The sequence below is a fragment of the Miniopterus schreibersii genome (assembly GCF_964146895.1).
Source record: "Miniopterus schreibersii genome assembly, chromosome: 7".
Taxonomy (NCBI): Eukaryota; Metazoa; Chordata; class Mammalia; order Chiroptera; family Miniopteridae; genus Miniopterus; species Miniopterus schreibersii.
In genome coordinates this window covers 50832017-50851092 of record NC_138108.1, presented here as the reverse complement: position 1 = coordinate 50851092, position 19076 = coordinate 50832017, and the positions used below count along the sequence as shown (strand labels likewise).

General features: G+C 34.8%; 2 protein-coding genes across 4 annotated transcripts in view; one reads left to right on the top strand and one right to left on the bottom strand.

Annotated features, from left to right (window-relative positions):
- Positions 1-5053, top strand: part of MARCHF7 (membrane associated ring-CH-type finger 7) — a 42060-nt gene extending 37007 nt beyond the window's left edge. For both annotated transcript variants that reach the window (XM_081141738.1, XM_081141737.1), the window contains 3 exons: positions 11-124; positions 1595-1643; positions 4106-5053. In XM_081141738.1, coding sequence (XP_080997864.1) covers positions 11-124; positions 1595-1643; positions 4106-4164 — 222 coding nt within the window. In that variant the 3' untranslated portion in view covers positions 4165-5053. The remainder of the gene's footprint in view (positions 1-10; positions 125-1594; positions 1644-4105) is intronic.
- The window catches only part of LOC308559240 (CD302 antigen), a 119369-nt gene continuing 103653 nt past the window's right edge, over positions 3361-19076 (bottom strand). Inside the window, exons 3-6 of one of the 2 annotated variants that reach the window (XM_081141735.1) lie at positions 14476-14592; positions 13659-13832; positions 12018-12044; positions 3361-6442 (exon numbers count right to left, since the gene is read on the bottom strand). In XM_081141735.1, coding sequence (XP_080997861.1) covers positions 6240-6442; positions 12018-12044; positions 13659-13832; positions 14476-14592 — 521 coding nt within the window. In that variant the 3' untranslated portion in view covers positions 3361-6239. The remainder of the gene's footprint in view (positions 6443-12017; positions 12045-13658; positions 13833-14475; positions 14593-19076) is intronic. The other variant, XM_081141736.1, reaches the window with a different exon arrangement.

The following is a 19076-nucleotide window of genomic DNA, read 5'->3' as shown; positions in this document are numbered from 1 at the left end:
TCTATTTAAGGCTGAATATGAGTTTATCAGCTCTGGTCTCTACCTAGTTGTGTTACTGCACTTGTGCGAACAAAGCTTTTCTGATATGATGGGAAATACAAGTGAACCAAGCACACGAGTCCGAGTAAGTAGTATTGGAGTGGGGGAGAAGGGAGGGCGTGATGCACCAGGTGTTTACTTTGGAAAGCAGATTGTTTTATATGCTCATTCTGTTTCCTTTGAGGAGCTCTTGTATTAAAATGTGTCTTAAAAGTATATTGTAGACTTAATATAAATTGCTGTCTTCTATATCAAGCAGCCTAATTTTCTCATAAAGGTATTTTAGAGAAGTAATTTTCTACCTCTTAAAGGTAATTGGAATATATTTCAGTGAAAAACAGAATTGGAAACACCAAGGGAAAAAAGCTTGGGGGGAGTGGCAGGGAACTTAGTAATATAACTTAGAAACCTGAAATTGAACTCCAAAAACCAAGAGAGTATGGGAAATTAACTTCAATTTATATGTTACTGTCATGTAAAAGCTTACCAGTGTACAAATTTTTAAGTGTATCCATAATACAAACTAAGATATGGACTGTTTGGTGTTTGCTCTGTGCACTATTACCTTAATTTAACACTTAAGCTAGCTGTTTTTTGTTAGGCAGTCATAAATGATATGGTTTACCTCAGTGTACCAGAGGAGATTTGTATGCTGCTGCCTTGCCCATTTTGTGTAGCAGAGGCTAGGGCTGCTATATCTCATTACTGTAATAGTCTGAACACTTCATATCTTTAAATGTGTTCATATCCTTCAAACTTTTTTTTATAAATATTTATAGTATTTTTCAAATTATCAAAATTCATTGTATATTTTACTTCTTAATTGGTAAAACATTTTTCTGTAACTATCATGTGGACATTATTATACCTTTGAGCCAATTGACAGATTATCATCATTGAGGAAAAGAGAATGAACTGTCTTAAGACCATTTAGAATTTGAACAAAGATCTCTTGACTTCTGAGTACTTAGAAACCATAGTACCTAAATTTAGTTAATGCTATAAAGTGGCTTCTCTCTTAAGAATGAATAAACTATATAAAGCATGTAGTAAGGTATGTTGAATTCATGCCTTTGTAAAAGTTGTAGTCAAATTAATCTTAAAGTACAAGTCATTTGTATGATTAAAAAAAAAAACACCACAGAATTAAATGTAGTACTTCTAGAACTATCAAATTTAGGCAGGAAAATATTGATTCTTGTTTTAGTTTTTTAAACTGACCACTAAAATTGAATTCATTTGAGTCCAAATTCTAAAGCTTTTAGTTATTTTTCTTCATAATTGTTGTTATATTTATGCAAGCGAAATGTTATTTGATAAAAATACTGCATTTGATCCCAATTTCTACATGATTTCTACATGACTAATAATTTATAAAAAAATTAAAACAATATCCTTAAGTTTTGTAATTTTTGATGTGGGTGGAAAAACCCCTATTTAAAGGCTTAAAATGGTGTTTGACTTTTTAAGTAGAAATGAAACTCCTATACTGATTCTCTCTTTAGATCCATTTGCAACATTTCAACTACTGTATTTTTTTCTGCATTGTTTCTAGTTTATTAACCTTGCAAGAACTCTTCAGGCACATATGGAAGATCTCGAAAGTAGGTGGAATTTCCCCTCCCCAGACTCGTTGAATTTACTTTTGCAAATTAAACCCACAGAGCAAAACCTAAGTATATACTGTCAAATTAGAGCTTCATTTATAGGCTTAATAATACCATTGATTTGGGAAAGATCGGCTGGGCAACTGACATCAGTTTTTTAAAAACATTAAAAAAAATAGTATTAATTTTAAGGTACAGAAGGATCTACTTTTAACCATTAGTATATTTTATTTTAAATAAAATTTTGTTCTTGATCACTTTAATTTCACACTCAAAAAGACATGTTTGGCTACTAATCAAACCACACTTTTTAATCTGTTAGATTTTTGTGTGTGTGGATGAAATTTTACTTATTATTCAGCTTTGTTAGATGATAAAGTTTTTCCTGGGCTTATGTATAATTCTTGGAAAATAGGGGTTAAAAGAGCCTTAATTCTGAGTCCATAACAGAAGCCATAGTGGTGGATTGGTTTCTTTTTTCATTTGGTGGTTCTTTTTGCTCCTTTTCCAGGTCCTCATGGACCTTTAATAGGCAGCCAGATCCAGTCTTTTAAGATCACGTTCCAGCGTTAGGACTTCTGCCTGGGCTCCTATATGAAGGCATTTATTGCCCAAATCTTTACAGGCATCTGTACAACTTAACCCTCAAGTCCTACAACCTCCATGGTGCTTCATACCAGGTGCGCACACATATTGGTGGCTCTGGAATAGTTCCTGGGACTCCAAAATTACCGTTTAGTACTTTTTCACCCAAAGCAAGTGGCTCCCCATGATTAAATTTGAATACACTCTTTGAAGTGTTTTAAAATATGTATTCCCCAATTGATTACCTTCTTTATCATCTTTAAAGTATTTGAAAGTGTTGTCTGTAGTGTGCATAACATTTTCATCTTCAGCGAATGTCACCATCCTTTGAAACAAGGTTTGAAAAGGACTTAGTCCTCATTAGAACCTTTTAATTCCTTGATTACGCTAAAATGTGGATTTTTGTCACTAATTCTGTACAATTTTTAAGTTTTAAAAGTAGTGAAGTACAACCAGATGCTGCATTTAGTATGTGTAAAAATTATATAATAAAAGAGTCAAATGGTATGTAAAATGGGAATTCATTTGGTGTTAATCTTTTTTTTCCTTTATACCATCTTAGTTCAGATCCTTTTTTTGGTAAATTATAATTTATACTTTGTCAGATATGAGTATAGTAATTTTTTTCAGTGTGCATTTTCCCCAGATTCTTTTTTTTTTAAACATTTTCTTTTATAATTTAGTTTCCTAAACATGTCAGTGTCTACTCCCAACATGTGAGAGAAAGGAAAAAGCTGGAGGTGAAATATATCCAAACTCAGCTGAGAATGAAAGATGTTGTAGGTACTACAAGTTAATTACCAAGTTAATACCAGTGTATTAACCTGTTTTGAACATGGGTTCTGACCGAATTTTCTTCTGTGGACCATAAGTTCTTTGCAAAGCTATTTAGTTTGATACTGCTCCATGATATAGCATAAAACTTAACCCTTGGATTTACTCATAAGCCTTATGCTTGATATCATTTACTAAATGAATTTAAGTTTTCTGCAAGATCAACTAGTAAAGCTTCCTCTGTACATGTAGCATAGTTTTCTTGTTGATTCCATTTGCTGGGTGCTCTTAAATTGTCCAATATTAACACAAGAAGAGTATACATTTAACCTTTCTGCCTTGATAATAGGGGAAATGCTAGTTCAATGTTTATTTTAACTTCCACTTTCCTTGACATGCAGAGCAGTTTACAGAATACTTATGTTCTTCCTAAAGACATTTCAAGGTGCTCTATATTAAACTCTTGAGCCAGTAATGACTCTAAAATAAATTAAGGTAAAAAATGTTACAAAAGTGATAAGTTTATAACAATGTGGAGTCATAGGAATAATCTCAACAAAACCTTTTTACTGAATCCAATTTAATTTAGTCTGTGTCTATATAAAGCTATTTTAAATAACTAAATAGAGCTTTTTCTTGGCATTGTATAGACAGAGCTTTGGTGTGATTTGCAAGAACACCCATAACCTATTACTATATGTATATTTTTTTCCATTCTCACTGTATACATCAAAACATGAAGGGGGTAATATGCCAGATTCCACTCAGGTGTGTATGAGTGCTTGCTTTAAGTTCACTTTTTCTCTATTGAAATTGGCTCTATGAACACAAACTGATCTCAGAAACGTTTTAGAAGATGTTCTTGAACCTCATTTTTGATTCTATAAAAATTAACATTAAAAGATTTGGGGTGGGGGCGTTGTGGAATGGCATTACCCAGTCGAACCACCCCTGACCCTGTCATAACTTGTCCTCTTGACCAGGCAGTGTCCTACATGGGGATTGTATTTTGCACATCATTGCTGTTCTGGCTTCGTATTTTCACTTCCATCCTCATCCCCCTTAAAATCATTCTTGATCATCCTCTCTTCTTTCAACAGCTTCAGAGGATGATTCTGAAGAAGATGGAGACCATAACAGAACATTTGATATTGCCTAACTTCATATAATGGATGATCTGTTAACAAGTGTTTATTAAAACTGGCAATTAAGTATGAGTTAATTTTGTGGGGAAATGCCTAGTAAATACAATCTATATATAAAATGAATATATATACACACATGTATGCATGTGTATATATATTCACTCTCGAGTGTTGCTGAATTAAAATTCTGCTTGCTGGACCTTTTAACATGGCCAGTGACACTGATGTTTATAAACTGGTAATCAAAAATATTTTTCTTTTAGGTGAGTGGGAAAGTGTTACATTCTTTTAAATATCTGAACAATGCCTACAACCCTTTTTTTGTTGATTATTGTAGTCATATTTATGAAAATGGTTCGTGTTTTAGTCTTTTGCTAGTGAAAAAAAAGTGAGACAAAACTATGCTTTCAAAATAAAATGCCAAATGGCACCTAATTATTTTTCCTTTTAAAATGCCTTAAGTTGCAGTCTCATTTTCATAATCATTTGCTTCCGGTGTTTAAAAAAAAAAAAGAATGGGGAGTAAGTTATGAAGAGCATTATATTAGGTGTCCAAATTTACTTTAAATTCTAAATTCAGTGATAAAATCTAATTTTTAAAAAAAGTATATAAATTTAAAATGTATAAATGATGGATAGATTTTTGTATTGATTTGAAAAATGCCGACTATATTTGATAGGCCATAGTATGTAGGTATTCCTTTAGGAATATTACAGCTATAAATTATACCAGAATTGCCAGTCAAATGCTATTTGGTAAAAAAAAAGAAAAAAAGAAAAAAAATTGCAATCTCAAGTTAATGGAATATTTTTAAATCCCACATTCAAAGTTTAAAACACTGGTTTTCAATATGTTTTTTAGTGTTGTCACTTCTTCGTAAATAAAAACCTGTTTGGATCCTGGTCGTTTTTAACTGTTATTGTTAATCTGAGCATTTATTTGGTGGTTTACTATTTTTTACTAACTTTGGAAACAGAAGAACTTTACCTATTCAGCATGAATAGATCTACACTGTGGTCATGAGTTGTGTATAGTTCCAGAACAGTATGTTTTTTTTGTCAGCACCCTTAGGATACACTTAAAAACACCTTCAGGTGGTTTTAGGTTAAATAAAGTCTTAGGCCATGGCAACGAACTTCTTTTTCAGAACCTAAGTAGAAACCATGTAATTTCTCAGATGTGAGTTGACAGTTTACCCACACTTAGTTTGTTGGTCTTAATGTAAAACCTTGGCTTGAAATAAAGTGTATACTGATTGATTTTTATTTTATAGTTGAAATGTTTCCTTTTAAACTGGTGCTCAAAGTAGACTTCAAACCGTATAGGCAAGAATTTTATTAAAGTTTCAAATTCCATTTCATAGAAAAATATAAATGTTTCTAAAATATTTGCTTAACTTTTACCTTTTAATTTTACATTCATTACCTTATTTAAAGCAAAAAATACTAAATTGAAGGATGCTGGCTTCAGTTTCTATTCTATGGGTTTTGGGGGATGCTTTGAATTGGAAACATTTATACTTTCAATAGAACTTGGTATGAAAATTAAGTGTCTTCTGCTTTAACCCACAGAATTTTTTATTTAAAAAATTAAATGGTAAAAAACCCATTTAATTCCATTGTACAATTTTGTATTTTATACTTTTTTAATATTAAATGCTAAGTGACAGGAATTATCTGCTATAGTAACCAGCATGCACTAATATATCTAAACATAGTATAAAGTCAGGTTTATTCCCTGTATTATATTTATTAATTTAAGAGCAAGATGTGATTGGTGAAACTTGGTAGGTATAATTTTTTTCCAACTGTAAACTCAGATGTTTCAACTAAATGGAAGGGGAGGGAAGATAGAGCAGGTAAGACAAGTAAAGTGGGTTTTTATTTTTTTCTGCTTGGGCGTTAAGCTTTCCTTCAAGTGAAAAGTTAACAGTTGGTGGAGAGGTGTTAAAACCACTAACATCTAAGATCATTCCTTTTTCATATGAGATGAGGAATGTTACTGAAATAAGGATATATACCATAAACACTCATTGCCAATGAATCACTTTCAATGTATTCGATGTCCTAATCCGAGATTTCCAAAGTTTCAGTCAAATTGAACAGCATGTTCGTTTTCTTCTGCAACTACCAAAACACAGTCATCGTTATAAGGTGATTGGGGTGCCGTTGAAAAAACTGTGGTGAAACCAGAATGCAAATTTCTTTTGTACAGGAACCAAACGATTGCTCCCAAAGCTGCCAAAATTACTGTGCTAGCAATGACCAAAGCTGATATTAAAATGTGGTTATCTGAAATGGAAGAGACAAAAAATATGGGAAATCAGGGTACATAAATTGCTAGTATTGTATTTGGGGGGCACTAATATAGTTTCATCATGTAAATATCTGGCTATTTTGAAAATTTCACAGAAAAATTACACATTTATTGCTATCAAGATTTATGTTTTTTATCTTGAACAATTGCCATACTTAAAATTTTCCAAGTATATTTTGCAATTCTCCACTCTAAGATCCCCAAATTCCTTTTTGTCTTGAATAATTTATTCAAATAACTATTTTTGTATTCCTGAAGTATGTACAAACAACCTTACAGTTCTGGCTATTCAAAACCCAGGGGAATTCAGATGACTAAATCAAGCGGAATTACTTTAGTTAGGAGTCGGGAGGAGCACAGTGCTTGGAGGAAGGTATTTGTATTTCTTAGTAAAAGTATATGAAGAGAAATCCCGGAATTGTGTTTTCTTTACAGATATATTTTTGCATTGAGATTACTTAAATATTCTCATAGTGTTCCTTTCAGTTGGTGCTTATTAAAGTGACATTTGGAAATGTAAAGCTTAGCAAGAAAAATCTGGCCAAGAGTTATGTTAAGGTGACGGAAAGCCATTGATACTTTAAAAAATATTGACAGGATTCTTTAGAGACATTTAAGTGAAAAAATTGTAATATCTAGTATCCTAAGAACTCACCAGCCAGCATCCTACATGGGGGGGGGAGGGGGGGCGCATAGTATCTATGCTCCTTTTGTTTTTACATTCTGCAAGTAATCTGTGGCCAAGCTGCTCCAGGGCCTTTGTTTGGCTAGCTTCAGTACTATTGAGATGTGGAGGAAGGCTAGTCTTGAGGCAACTACTAAGTGGTGTCTTAAAACTATGTAAGGTTTTCTGTCTGGAATAGAGGATAGTTCTACGTTAGAAAATCTGTTATCTACTAATATAGGAAAAATTCATTGTCCACTTTACTGACTAAATAATTGCTATTATCTAAAACTGATTTTTAAAACTAATTAAAAACAGCTTTTAGCTAGGAAGATGACTCCCTTAGCCTAATAAAAGGAAGTTTAGGAAAGCTATAACAAACATTAAAACAAGCTCTCCACATTTCTCAAACCCAAACAATACGACTTCTCTACCAAATGTCTCTAATCTCTCTTACTAAATGCAGAAACACATGTACATTATGCGATTCTTGTGTCTACTGCAGCTGTACTGTTAGCCACTCAGTCTTGACAGGTTCTCCTTAGATTCCCTGACATGCTCTACATTTTTCAAACTTACTAATTGTGGACTCAAAATTCTTCCAGGTTGATCTAAGTCATTTGAGTGTTTTGTGTAAATACAGGTAAGTATTGTGTGTAACTGATGCCTCTCCCAAGTCTGTTTCTACCTCGAATTCTCTTAAATGATGACACCAGTAGCCACCGTACAATCATTCAGGATAGGAATTATCCTAGACTTTACTAATCATGTCTGACATTCCTCTTCTTGTCACCATCATACCCTAGTTCTAACACTGATTGAGGCCCAAACTACATAATCCACCTTTTAAAAATATGAATTTGTTGGACTCTGATAATTACAGGCCAATTTGAGTACCTACTGTGTACATACAAACCCCAGATTTTTAACTCCTTTGTACACAAGAAACAGGTACAGGATTTAAATGACTCGCCCAAGTCCTTTTAGTAAGTGGCAGAACAAAAATTCAGTCCATTCACCTTGGTTTATGCTGATCCATCTTGGGTAACCTTTCCTCTCTTTCCTGCTTAATATTACCTGCTTGTTCAAGATTTAACTCCTCCATCACCTTCAATAAGCCATTACTGAATTCAGCTTTGGCTAACTTCCCCTTTCCTGTGTGCTTCCTACACCAAGTGCAGCCACTTTCTCTTGACAGCATTCTTTCCCAGGAGGTCTTGTAGCCTGCACTTGTATGAAAGGGAACTTCCTGTTTGCTAAGAGTGCCACTCAACTGCCTCCTGGTTGCTTCAGCTTGTACTGTTGTTACTCAAAGTTGCAGACTAAACAATCCCTTTATGACAGACTTCCAAACATCGTTTCATTTCCTTTAGGTCTTCGTTCTGCTCAAAAAACCATTGGCAACCCTATTTAGAAGAAAAAACCAAAAACCTCCCTTTCTCCCTTCACATCTTTTTTTCTATAGTACATGTCACCATCTGACATACCGTATACTTACATATATTTAACCTCACTAATAGAAGCTTAGAGCAGAGTCTGTGTGTGTTCACTGCTCTGTCTTCAATGTCTAATACAAGAAATCCTCACACAGTCACACATTCATGGGATATATTTTTTTAATGAATTCAAACATTACTGGAGTCTAAAGACCAAACATTGCCAGATCTTTTAACTTCCTGAAGTGATTTTGAGACCCATCATAGACCTACCTGATATTTTCTACTCATGTTTCTATTTGCATATATCTTTTTTATCCTAAGTATACAGGTACAAAGCTTAAAATTCATGGTTCTACAAGGTATGCAATTAAAAATGGTGCTCTTGCCCCACTATTCCTCACCCTTAATTTGTTCCTCAAAGGCAACCACTCCTGTTACTGCTCTTCTGTGCTTCTAAGTAACATGCTCACACTGCTTTTCTTTATTTAATTTTTTAAGTTATGGTAAAATGCACAACAAAATTTACCATCTTGAATAACCAACTTTATAGTTCAGTAGCATTCCTACATTCACATTGTGCTGTTACCACCATTCATCCATAGAACTTTTGCAAACCTAAAACTATGTATTGAACAGTAACTCCCCACTACCCCCTTACCCTAAGGCCCTGGCAACCATTCTACCTTCTGTCTCTATGATGGGTGGGGAACCTTTTTTCTGCCAAGGGCCTTTTGGGTATTTATAGCATCATTTGCGGGCCATACAAAATTATCAAAAATTAGCCATGAAAAAAGCTCCTAGATTCATTGAATTTCGAGTCCTGCCTGCAGTTGCCTTGGAAGGGCCAGACCAAATGATTTCACGGGCTGTATACAGCCTGCGGGCTGGACGTTCCCCACTCATGCTCTATGAGGTGGACTTCAAGTAACTCATAATTGGAATCATACGATGTTTGTCCTTTTGTAACTAGCTTATTTTACTTGGCTTAATGTCCTCCAGGTTCATGCATGTTTTGCATGTGTCAGAATTGCCTTTTTATGGTTGAATAATGTTCCACAGTAGTGATATATATACCGCATTTTGCTCATCCATCTGTTGATGGACACTTGAGTTGGTTCCACCTTTTGGCTACTGTAAGTAATACTGCTATAAACATGGGTGTCCAAATATTTTTTTTATGCCCCCTTTCACTTTTGGGTATATACTCAAATGGAATTGCTGGATCATAAGGTAATTTTTGATTTTTTGAGCTACCATATTTTTTCCACAGTGGCTGCAATTTTACACTACCACCAATAGGGCACAAGGTTTCTATTTTCTTCACATCCTTGTCAAAACTTGTTCTTTTCTGTTTTTCAGATAGCCAACCTAACGGGTGTGAAGTTGTGCTCTGCTTGAATTTTTTAAATGTTATACATTGCTCCTATAGAAGAAAAATACATATGAACTCTTAAGAGGAGTACCTCTTTCATCATAGTTACATCATGGCAAAGCCCCAAACAAAATATTCATGATACACATGAATTTATAAGAAATTATAAGAAAAAACCAACAAGAAAGTGAACCCAACAAAAATAAGGGCAAAAGACTTGAACAGACATTTCACAAAAGATATCCAAATGGCTGATAAGTGTAAAGGTGCTCAGCATCATTCTTCATCAGGGATATGAAAAATTTACAATAATTACCCACTGGAATGGCAAAAATTAAGTAGGTTGACAATACTATCCCGGAATGGAGGAGCAAGTGGAACTTGCATACACTGGCAGTAGGAATGTAATGTGGTTCACCACTTTGAAAAATTACTCAGTGGTTTCTGATAGAGCTAAGCATATTAGCTACCCTACGACCCTGCAGTTCCACTCTGAAATGTTTTTAAACACCAAATGGTATTTTTTCATTGAACTTCATTATCTGTTTTTGTGGGAAATGACTGCAATCTTGTTTAAAGAAATTTCACCTCAGTTACAATTCATGAAGCATCTGTCTTAAGGATTTACTAAGTGCATTTTTTTGTAAGCTACAGTAATATATTTACATGGTTCAGAAGCAAAACTATACAAGGCAAACACATAAATCTGTCTCCCACTTTGTCTCCATTCTACTCAATTCCACTCAAGGAAAATGAGACTATAGGCCGAAAGAAATATGAGAAATTTCATAGGCAGCTCTGTCATATTGGTGCTAAACTAGAAATGATCCAAACATCAATAACAAATAGAATCAACAAAGCTGGTATATTTATAAATACTATGCAATAATAGAAAAAGTACAATATAAATGCATTACATGGATGAATAAAAGTTCCTGAGTGAGACCACTAGGGTTATATTTATGTGACGTTCAAGAAAAGCAACTATAATATATGGTGATAGCATAGGGGTTAAGCCTGGCCGTGCGTGGCTCAGCGGTTGAGCATCAACCTAGGACCGGGAGATGGTGGTTCGGTTCCCAGGCGGGCACACGCCCAGGTGGCGGGCTCAATCCCAGTGGGGGGTGTGCAGGAAGCAGCCGGACTCTCCTCACTGATGTTCCTCTCCCTCTCCCTTCCTCTCTGAAATCAATGATATATTTAACAAACAAAAACCACTATCTTACCCAATTGGCAAAAATCCAAGTTTCATAACAGGCACATTGCCTTTGGAAATGCAAAATGGTTTATCAATATCAACATATGTTCGCTTTCAATTTAGGTATACTTCAGGTAATTCAGATAAGCATATTTGTTTAAGGTGAAAATTACTTCTGCAATTGGATTCATTCTTTATAACAGAAAATGTCTGGAAAAACCCAATAGTCTGGAGCTGGTTAAATAACTGTATATCCATTCAGTGGAAGTGTGCAGTTGTAAAGGAAGTTCAATCTATAGGTAACGGTATGCAGAGAGATCTAAAATATATTAGTGAATAAAAGGGGCAAAATAAGTCAAATACTCAATTTGCTTAATGGCAAAAAAGACACTAGGCAGTTGAAGAGATGGAAGTGGTGCCTGGTAAAGGTAAACGTAGGATGGGGAAAAGATGGGACACAGATTTTTCAGTGTTTGCCTTGTATAGTTTTGCTTTTGAAACATGTTAAATACTTACATTATCTGTAACTTTTAAAAAATGCATTTAGTAAGCACTTAAGACAGATGCTCTATGAGTTGTAATTAAAATTGAGGTGAAAGTTTTTTGAACAAAAGATGCAATCATTTCCCACAAAAACAGATAGTGGAGTTCAATGAGAATGCAATTTGGTGTTCTAGAAAATGTTCATTTCATATACAACGTGCAGTTAATCATATTTAAAATGTCAAATCTTATTACTAAGTTAAGAGACCATTCTACCTTTGTATAAAAGTAGTTCCATTTTATATAATGTTAAGTAATTTTTTAAAGGGGGTCTTTAAGTAGTATTTTAACATGCTAGAATTGGAAAATTTTTTAGCAAAAGACCATTACTTACCTGATAAATATTTCTTTTCATATGGAACTAAAATACAAAAGAAAATAAAAATTAAAATTTAAGCTTTAACATTGCCTTTAAACACTTTCAAAGCAGTTAAAAATGAACCCTTGACTAGCTTAATAGTATCCATATTTCTATTACTTGGTATTGTCTGTGCTATCTGTTCTGAACTTAGGTTTTTAAAAAAAGATGTAGAGGCTTGACAAAATGCATTAGCTTGTTTGGTGGAAAAAAAAGGAAACTCGGAAGACTATGAGCAAGTTAGGGAAATGAGGATTTTTGTTGGAGAGTCTGGAGAAAACAAACAGTAAAATTAGAGTACACAATTGTGACCTTACCTCAGTATGGATTTACTCATGATAGCTGATGTTTCAAAGTTACAGTTTAATTAAAAATTTGGTTTTATATAATGATTCCCTGCGGTACAGTAAATGAGCCAATTTTTTAAAAATCCAGTAAATAATGGAAGTTGAATGCTATTACAAAACTAGGACAAATTTTATATGATCACTATAAAATTGATTGTAGTCAAGAACTCTGCTGAAGCAAGTAATAAAAAGCTAATTTTCAGTTGTAAACAAAGGAAATAATCCAAGACAGGTGTATAGTTTTGGTTTACAGTTCAAGTAGAAGGGGGTAATACTAAAAGGTGCAAAGAGAAAATGACTGTGTCATGTTTCAAGGAACTCCAAAATTGTATTTTGACATGTTGTGTTTTTAATGAGAAAACAATTCTTTCGAAAACTTAGAACAAACTTTGTACAATGTTTAATAATACCAAAATGTTGTGGGTCAGGCCCTGGCTGGTGTGGCTCAGTCGTTTGGAGTGCCGTTCTATGCACCAAAGGGTCACGGGTTTGATTCCCGGCCAGGGCACATACCCAGCTTGGAGGTTTAATTCCCAGTCGGGGTGCATGTGGGAGGCAGCCAATCAATGTTTTTCTCCCCCTTTCCTCTCTCTAAAATCAATAAAAAACATATCCACGGGTGAGGATTAAAAAATTTTTTTTTACTGTTGTGGGTCAGAATAATTTTGTTCACTAGAAAATATTTTGATGGGTCAGAAGAAAACATATTTTAATCCAGAATAAATTATAAACTACAACACAATTTTTCTTTGCTGAAAGAAAAGATACTAGTTCTTGTACAGAATCAAATTCTTTGTAAACATTAGAATCCTGGAATCCTTAGGCATCTGGAATCAGACATGATCATTCACCACTTCCACTGTTCAATCAGATCACATGCAAAGGGGTGATGATAAATCCTCTGAACAACAGAAAGAATTTTGACCTCTTGCAAGCTCTAAAGCAAGCAGAAAGAATAAAGGTATGTGTGGTTCACCTGATCCGGCCCTACCTCTGAAATGTTAAGAGAATATTTGACTTCCAAGAGACTAGAGAACAAACCATCCTAATACAGGGTGTCCCCCAAAAATGTATTCACACTTTAACAGCTGATAGCTCAATTTTGAAAATGAAATGTATTTTAATAAATACTGCCTTTATAATTATTCAAAGTGTGTGTATATGCTGAAGTCTTACTTCCCTCTTGAGGCATACTTACCTCAAAATTACTTAAAACCAGCCCTACTTTTCTACCCGTCTTAGATTGGAAAAAGGTCTCAATTATACTTACTAGCTGCTTTACAGAGGGTTCCGTGTACAGAAGAAACTTCACAATTTCCTTTTTTCCATTCCCCGGTCGTGGTGTGCAAAAAGGCACAGGTGTCAACTAGGTCCTCTTCATCATCATCGTCTGTCCACTTGTGAAATGTCATATTTGACTTATCGAACCACTTGAAACTCTGATCTGTCAGTTAAGAACATTTTCACCATTATCAGAATAAAAGCCAAATGGTCTAGGATTAAGGGTTGGAAATTCCTAAGGTATGTCTAGTGTAAACATTTGGTTGTAGGATTTAAATTAGAAGAGGAACATATTCTGTGTACACGTAAATCAAAGGCATTGGTTCAAGAATGTTCCGAAGATCTCATATATACAAATATAACATTTTTTATGGGAAATAGCCAAGAAAATAGTTAAATTAATAGTAACCTTAGTAGTTAATATTTTGAAAATAACTATACGTGTATTTTCTATTTTCTGCAGTGACAGTAAATACAGTGATATAACCTTGATAGCTGTCCATCTGTATCCTATTAATCATTTAACACTGATAACTGATTTTTATAACCCTACCATATTACAAAATTACTGAACCTAGAACCACATTTTAATCCAGACAGAAGAATTGACTTAATTTCACATGTGAAACACATTGAGCTGCTCAGGGAAAAGCTGTGGTACAAGTCGGGTGCATACTGAAACTTCAGTACCTGGACACCAGAGGAAACATCAATTTGAACTAGAGAATTGAATCTAAAAGAAAGTAATACATTTTACTAATGTTAAGGAAAAAGAAAAAATCTCTCTAAAGATAAACATCACTTACCATCTGTGTCAAAAAACATGCCTAGTAGGATATCATCCGGGCTTTTCCATTGCTTTTTCAGGGTATCCAGGATAAAAGCATTTTCTTCTTCATTGTGTATGCTTATCATGTCTGCTCCTGAAATTATTTTAGGAAGAAAAAAGGTCAGCATCTTCCCAGAAACAATGAAAATCCCATGAAGTATATACAATTATATATTCTTAAAATACATATATTATACTTTTACTTTTTAAAATTTAGCTTGAAAATATGCACATCTGAAGAGAGTACAATCACTCTTGGGAAAAGTAAAATGTGATGTAAATTGAACAGAATCATTTTATACTCTTTCACTTACAGTTGGTTATCTCATTTATAGGAAAACAAACATCATGAGGCTTGAGCAGTAAAACACACTTCATGCATCTCTCACCTTTTCCCCACTATCCACTTTTTCCAGCAATCGTAGACCCACCTGCCCTCATTTCACAAGTGTAGAGAGTGGTAGCTCTGACCACACTCCGGAGAACTGCAGAGTAAGGGGGCAACTCGCCGGAACAGTCCCAAGATGTAGTCAAGGTCAAGTAACAAGCAGCGTCGCTGACCCACTTCACTTAACTGGCCGCCTTGCTCCTGCTGCCCAAAGCCTATTTCCATCTTTCCTTCAGGTCATCCTTAGAACTAACTCCTGGTTAATGACAAAGGAGGTCCTCATTCTCCGCGGGTAGTTAACAGACTTTCCTGGGACTCTCGCCTGGTTCAGGAGTAAGGCACAGCAGCCACGTATACTTTTGTTTCACATACATTAAAATTTTTATTCTTACAATCCATAAGCTACATGGCACCCTATAAATATTAGCAGAACTTCACTTTCCCAAGATATTTAACCTTTTATTGTGTGACATTTTTTTTGTTCAAAATATTACAGATGTCCCTTTTTCTCCCCAATGACCCATTCCACCCCGTCCCACCCCCCTCCCCAGTCCCTCTCCACACCACTGTCTGTGTCCTTGGGTTGTGCATATATGCATATAAATTCCTTGGTCAGTCTCCCCCTCCACCCACCTGCTTCCTAGCGTTGTTTCTTAACCCAGAGATTCTCTTATAAATGAAAAAAATAATTCCGCTGTCTTAATTGGCTAATACATACGAGAAAGCACTAGTGGAGTTTGTTTCTCTCGTGATATTTTATGTTTTTGCAAGATAAAACAATGAATGATGACATCAAAGCTTGTAGCAATGAAACCTGGTGGGGAGGGGACATCAAACCCCTCCTTGTTAGAGACAGAAGTAACAAGTAACATCCTTGCAGCTGTACTCAGCTAAATGAGGAATGTAACACCAGGTTCCGAAGAAAAGTGACCTTCCAGCCCCAGAAATTATAAAAGTACAACGAATTCAAGTACACGAAGAGGAAGTCCTTTCTACTACTGAATTACATTCTTCCAAAATCATCCTGATGACAAAGGCTCCAGAAAGCCTCAGAACACAGGCATACCATGGACCTCTTGCAGGTTGGGTTCCAAATCACCACAATAAAGCAAGTATTTCAATACAGCGAGTCATGGAGGGTCTTGCCTTCAATTTGTTAGAAACCCAACATCTGTGAAGCCCAACAGAACGACCTGCACTCTTAGGTCAGCTTCAGTGTGCACCAGAATCACCTGGAGACCTTGCTAAACCACTGCGCTGGGCCTTAACCCAGAGTTCCCGAGTCAGTGGAAGTGAGGTGGGGCCTGAGTATTTATATTCGGAACAAGTTCCCAAGTGATGCTACTGCTGCTGATACAAGAGACTACACAGAATTATAGGAGGCTTAAATAATAGCTATACTATTATACTTGACATCTCTCTAAAATCGATAACATTTTTTGTAATAAGTTAACAGTTAAATGGGGAAGAGAAAGAGCTATTATGTCCTGATGGTAAAAATATGTATGTTATTACTTTCACATCTGATAAAAGAGAACCAAGAAATTTAACTACAAAGGGAAAGAACTATAGGGCCAAAAATCTCCCCCCAGAACATACCATACTGTTGAAGAAACTCTTAAACTGGGCAGACGAAAGCTCTATTATAAATAAAAAATAAAAAGGCAAACACCTTAATAAAAGAAAAAATTTACCTCAAACTGCAAAAGGCAATTCACCCCCACAAAAGGAAATATAACCGGAAATATGCGGAAAATGCAATCTTACTGGTAAAGAAATGAAAATTAAAATAAGCAGACTTTCAGAATAAACAGTGTTGGCCTTGGGTGTAGAAAAACGAACTCCTAAGCGGTTAGTCGGAGTAAAAATTAGTACAACCTTTTTGGAGACAATTTGACAAGATGTATCAAAAGCCCTTAAAAAGTACATATTCTCTGACCTGGCGATCCCTAACAATTATGCTAAGGTAATCATTAGCTCTGCTGAAATCAAAGAGGCACACTCACTAATATTCACCACATGTTGCCTATGTCGCTGAAAGACTCGAAATCATTAACCAATATTTGAGGATTAATTAAATTATGGTATATCTATACAGTGGGAAAATGTACAGTTATTAGGAAATTATATTCTATATTTCTGCCATGGAAAGACATAAGAGAAAATGCGGATTACAGAACAGTTTGCCTAATATCCCTTTACATATATATAAAATATATATATATTTTAAAGCAAACATTTATTAAAATATATTTACTTGGGGGCAGGGAGTCTAGAAGGATACTTAACTAAAATGTTAATAGTCATTACATTTCCTTAGGGTGATTTTGGGTTCTTTTTAAAATATTTGCATATGTGTTTTTCTAAGTTTTCTACAGTGATCGTGCATTAGTTGTATAATTAAGAAAGTACTTTGAAGAGAAAAGAAAAATAAGACTGAACATTAAAGTAATATTTTAATTAATCCGAAGTCAAGATTCAGCAAGATTCTCTGAGTCGTATCTCCATTTTTTAAAACTCTGTGGTTTTCTTACCAGTTCCAGCTTTGCTGTCACCTCCTGCCTGTTAAATGTCATATAGACTTTTAATCTGTTTTTCCCTAGTACTTACTTGTATATTGAAATGTGAACAAGATGCCAGACTAGAAAAACCCTCAAGGGAGAGACTTTATTTTACTGCGTTACACTCTAGGCGTAAGTGTCCAGAGAGGAGTTCTCCTTCCTTCTCTCTGACCTTGCGGCAGCCAGTGGAATGATTTTTAACATCATAATCTAATTAAATGTCGTATACACTGAAATTACTATGTCAGGCAAATAAGTCACACGTTCATTTTCTTTAACACATGACAGCGTTAAGACCCTGAAGAATACACGTGCACAAGCAAATTTTTTTTTGACAATGCATTACCAATGACACTACCTGCTGAGATGTAATTTGGGTCTTTAATTCTTTTTATGGTTAGTGACATAGCTCCTAAATCACAAAAAGGAAAGATTGAAAATGTTAAATTTTTTGATTATAATGATGATATATAAATTTAGGGTAAATGTTGCAAAATAAGAAAAATTTTAGCCCCTCACAATTATTTTCCTAAATGAATGATAGTATCAAGAATAAAGAGAGGTAACACCAAGTAAATCAGAACAAAGCACAGGGAATATTTCTAAATATAGCTCTCTGCAGCCCAAAAGGTAACAAGTCACTTGTTTTGTATATATGATTTTAATTAAAGTATCCCTAATACAATTTGATAGTCTTCCAAAATGTTATACTGGTAGGTTGTCAGAAATTGTATTTTTTAGGTAAAGTGCATTTCTAAATGCTGGAGTGATGAACATGCCTAAGTCAAAATTTAATGAAATGATCAACAGATCTTTGTATCTCAAACAATAATAAAAAGCACCTTTAAAGAATCATTAACTCTCATCTCACCATCATAGACATATCAGTTGAAAAAGATGCTAATTCACATCATCATAGTTTTTTTAAATCATTATTTTTCAATTACAGATAACATAAAATACCAGTTTTAGGTATACAACCCAGTGATTAGACATTGTATAACTTACTAAGTGATCATCTCAATAAATCTGGTACCCATCTGACACCATACATAGTTATTAGAATATTGACTTTATTCCCTATGCTGTACTTTACATCCCCATGACTGTTCTGTAACAACCAATTTGTACTTCTTAATCCCTTCACCTTTTTCACCCAGCCCCCCAAATCCCTTCGCTTCTCAGGGGGGCCCTCTGCAGTTAAGATAAGCCTCCTGATTTTTATCTACCACATGTGGGTGTTCGACCAGCCCCATTCTGCGTCTCCACCCCTTCTACCAGTCTTGATATGGCTGCTTCTTTAATTCCCTAGTAGTAGAATTTCTGTTCAGCCAGATTTGAGGGGGTTTTGAATGATGGTTGTTCAGTAGTTCAGCTGTAATTTTGATGTGGTCGTGGGGATTCTAGTACCGCATTACTTACAGCACCATCTCAACTGGAAGTTCCCATCAAAGCTTAATTTTGAGTTGATGACGATCACAACTAGAGGCTTAACAACAGGATGCACTTTGGGCTAGACAGTCAAATATCTGAAGAGCATCCAAGCACACCTTTTTAAAAATAACTTGTTTTTGCAATATTTCACAATGTTGAAGATACAAATGTATTTCCCAGAGAACACTGAGCATA